At 51.6% G+C, this 2,328-nt stretch overlaps 1 protein-coding gene across 1 annotated transcript in view; it reads right to left on the reverse strand.

The window, feature by feature from the left end:
* The window catches only part of LOC105510266 (chymotrypsin-like elastase family member 2B), a 17,298-nt gene that overhangs the window by 7,533 nt on the left and 7,437 nt on the right, over positions 1-2,328 (reverse strand). The window contains 2 exon segments of the mRNA XM_011939948.1: positions 1,617-1,718; positions 1,721-1,752. Of these exon segments, the coding sequence (XP_011795338.1) occupies positions 1,617-1,718; positions 1,721-1,752 (134 nt within the window).

A 2,328-nucleotide genomic window follows, 5' to 3' on the forward strand; every position in this document is an offset into this window, starting at 1 on the left:
AGAATCGGTTGAATCTGTGGGAGGCAAAGGTTGCAGTGAGCCGAGATTGCACACTGCACTCCAGCCTGGGTGATAGAACAAGGCTCTGTCTCAAAAAAAAAAAAAAAAAGGTTTTTGCTTAAGACCACTCTAATTTATAAGCAATTAACACTTGTATAACATTTTGCAATGTCTGATGCATTTTCACCTTTCACCTCTTTTGGTCTTCACCAACTGTGTTTCCATTTTACAGATGAGGAGACTGAGGTTCGGAAGTGACTTGCCCAAGGTTTCACCGTGACTGACAGAGCTGGGCCTAAAAGCCAAGCATTTGGATGCCTCCCTGCTCTCACTGCCTCAGATGAACTGCATCTGCCCCAGAGTTGTCTGGAGAAACAAACAGGTGGTTGTGCTTCTATCTTAATAAGCATGAAATGCCTCTTCCACCACCGCTCACCGCAGCATTGCATGTGTCCTTGTGTTTACAGGTAAGCCAGTCAAGAGGGCAATGGGGATTTATTGGAGGGTATGTATGTGGATGTACCCCTGGAAAAACATGTCATTATACTTATCTGTTTATGTCATTAGGAAGAAATGTCATAATGTCATTATCACTCATAATGTCGTTATGGTCATAAGGTCATTATCACTCATCCCTTCCTAGAATCTTCCAAACCTCTGGTGATTTCACAAGCGAAGGGCGGGAACTCTGTTCCTCTTGGTGGCTACAGTCATTGGATCTCTAACCCCTGGAGTCTATGTCAAAGGAGACCCGCCCTCAGCCAGGTTCTGAGCAGCAAGACCGAATGGCACAGGGGACAGCTTTTGCCATGGGGCACGGAGGGTCTGATGAGGGCTCCAGGGGCCTCTGTGGAACTCCGGAGGCCTCAGGTCACAGAGGAAATGCCGTTCTGAATTCTAGCCTTGGGCCACACAGAAGAGGTCACATGGTCTCTGTAACTTTCTTTCCATCATAGGGACAGTGACAACAACTAACACACAGCACCTACCATATGCCAGGCACTGGTCTCCTGGCTTCCTGTGGATTATCTCCTTTAATCTTCTTGACAGCTCTGTGATGTAGGTGCTATTATTATGCCTTTTCTTTTTTTTCAGATGGAGTCTCGCTCTGTCCCCCAGGCTGAAGTGCAGTGGCGCAATCTTGGCTTACTGTACCCTCCGCCTCCCAGGTTCAAACGATTCTCGTGCCTCAGGCTCCTAAGTAGCTGGGACTACAGGTGCACACCACCACACCTGGTGAGTTTTTTATATTTTTAGTAGAGATGGGGTTTCACCATGTTGGCCAGGCTGCTCTCAAACTCCTGACCTCAAGTGATCCACTTGCCTTGGTCTCCCAAACTGCTGGGATTACAGGCGTGAGCCACAGCGCCCAGCAAATTATTTGCACTTTACATATGATAAAAGTGCTGCATGGAGAGACCTAGTAATGTGCCCAAGGTGTCACAGTCATGAAGTGGGAGAGCTGACATTTGAACCCAGGCAGGCATCAGCCTATGCCATCCCATCTCTCCCAGGCAGCCACACACCCTGGGATGACAGGTGAGAGGCCCTGGCCAGACAGGGGTGACATCACCTCCCTTCCCTTCCAGGCCTGGGGGCTCCTGGCTCCCACTTACTCTGCAGCCTTCCCCAGCCCGTGACGTAGCAGGGGTAGTTGTTGGATAGAATGGTGCCGGCAGGAGGGAGGCAGGCCAGCTGGATCTTGTCGGTGAGGGAGACGGGTTTGCCAGTTTGAGCAGGGCAATGTCATTCCTAGGTCAGTGCAGAGGCGGAGCATGAGGACAGGGTTGACTTTTCCTGCCCTGTGGGGCTTTGGAGGGCTCTGAGACCTTGTCATCGTTCCCTATACATTACCCCAGGTTGCTCTGAGTGGCAGGGCCCCAGGGCATGTTTGAAAATGCAGAGGGGCGGCCTGGCACAGTGGCTGACACCTGTAATCCCAGCACTTTGGGAGGCTGAGGCAGGCAGATCACAGGGTCAGCAGATCGAGACCATCCTGGCTAACACAGTGAAACCCCATCTCTACTGAAAATACCAAAAATTAGCTGGGCATGGTGGTGGCGGGCACCTGTAGTCCCAGCTACTCAGGAGGCTGAGGCAGAAGAATGGCGTGAACCCAGGAGGCAGAGCTTGCAGTGAGCCGAGATCGCGCCACTGCACTTCAGTCTCTGCAACAGAGCGAGACTCTGACACACACACACACACACACACACACACACACACACACACATATGAAAGGGCCGGGCGCGGTGGCTCAAGCCTGTAATCCCAGCACTTTGGGAGGCCGAGACGGGCGGATCACGAGGTCAGGAGATCGAGACCATCCTG

The sequence above is a fragment of the Colobus angolensis genome, unplaced genomic scaffold (genome assembly GCF_000951035.1).
Source record: "Colobus angolensis palliatus isolate OR3802 unplaced genomic scaffold, Cang.pa_1.0 Scaffold185, whole genome shotgun sequence".
In the NCBI taxonomy this organism is placed as follows: domain Eukaryota; kingdom Metazoa; phylum Chordata; class Mammalia; order Primates; family Cercopithecidae; genus Colobus; species Colobus angolensis.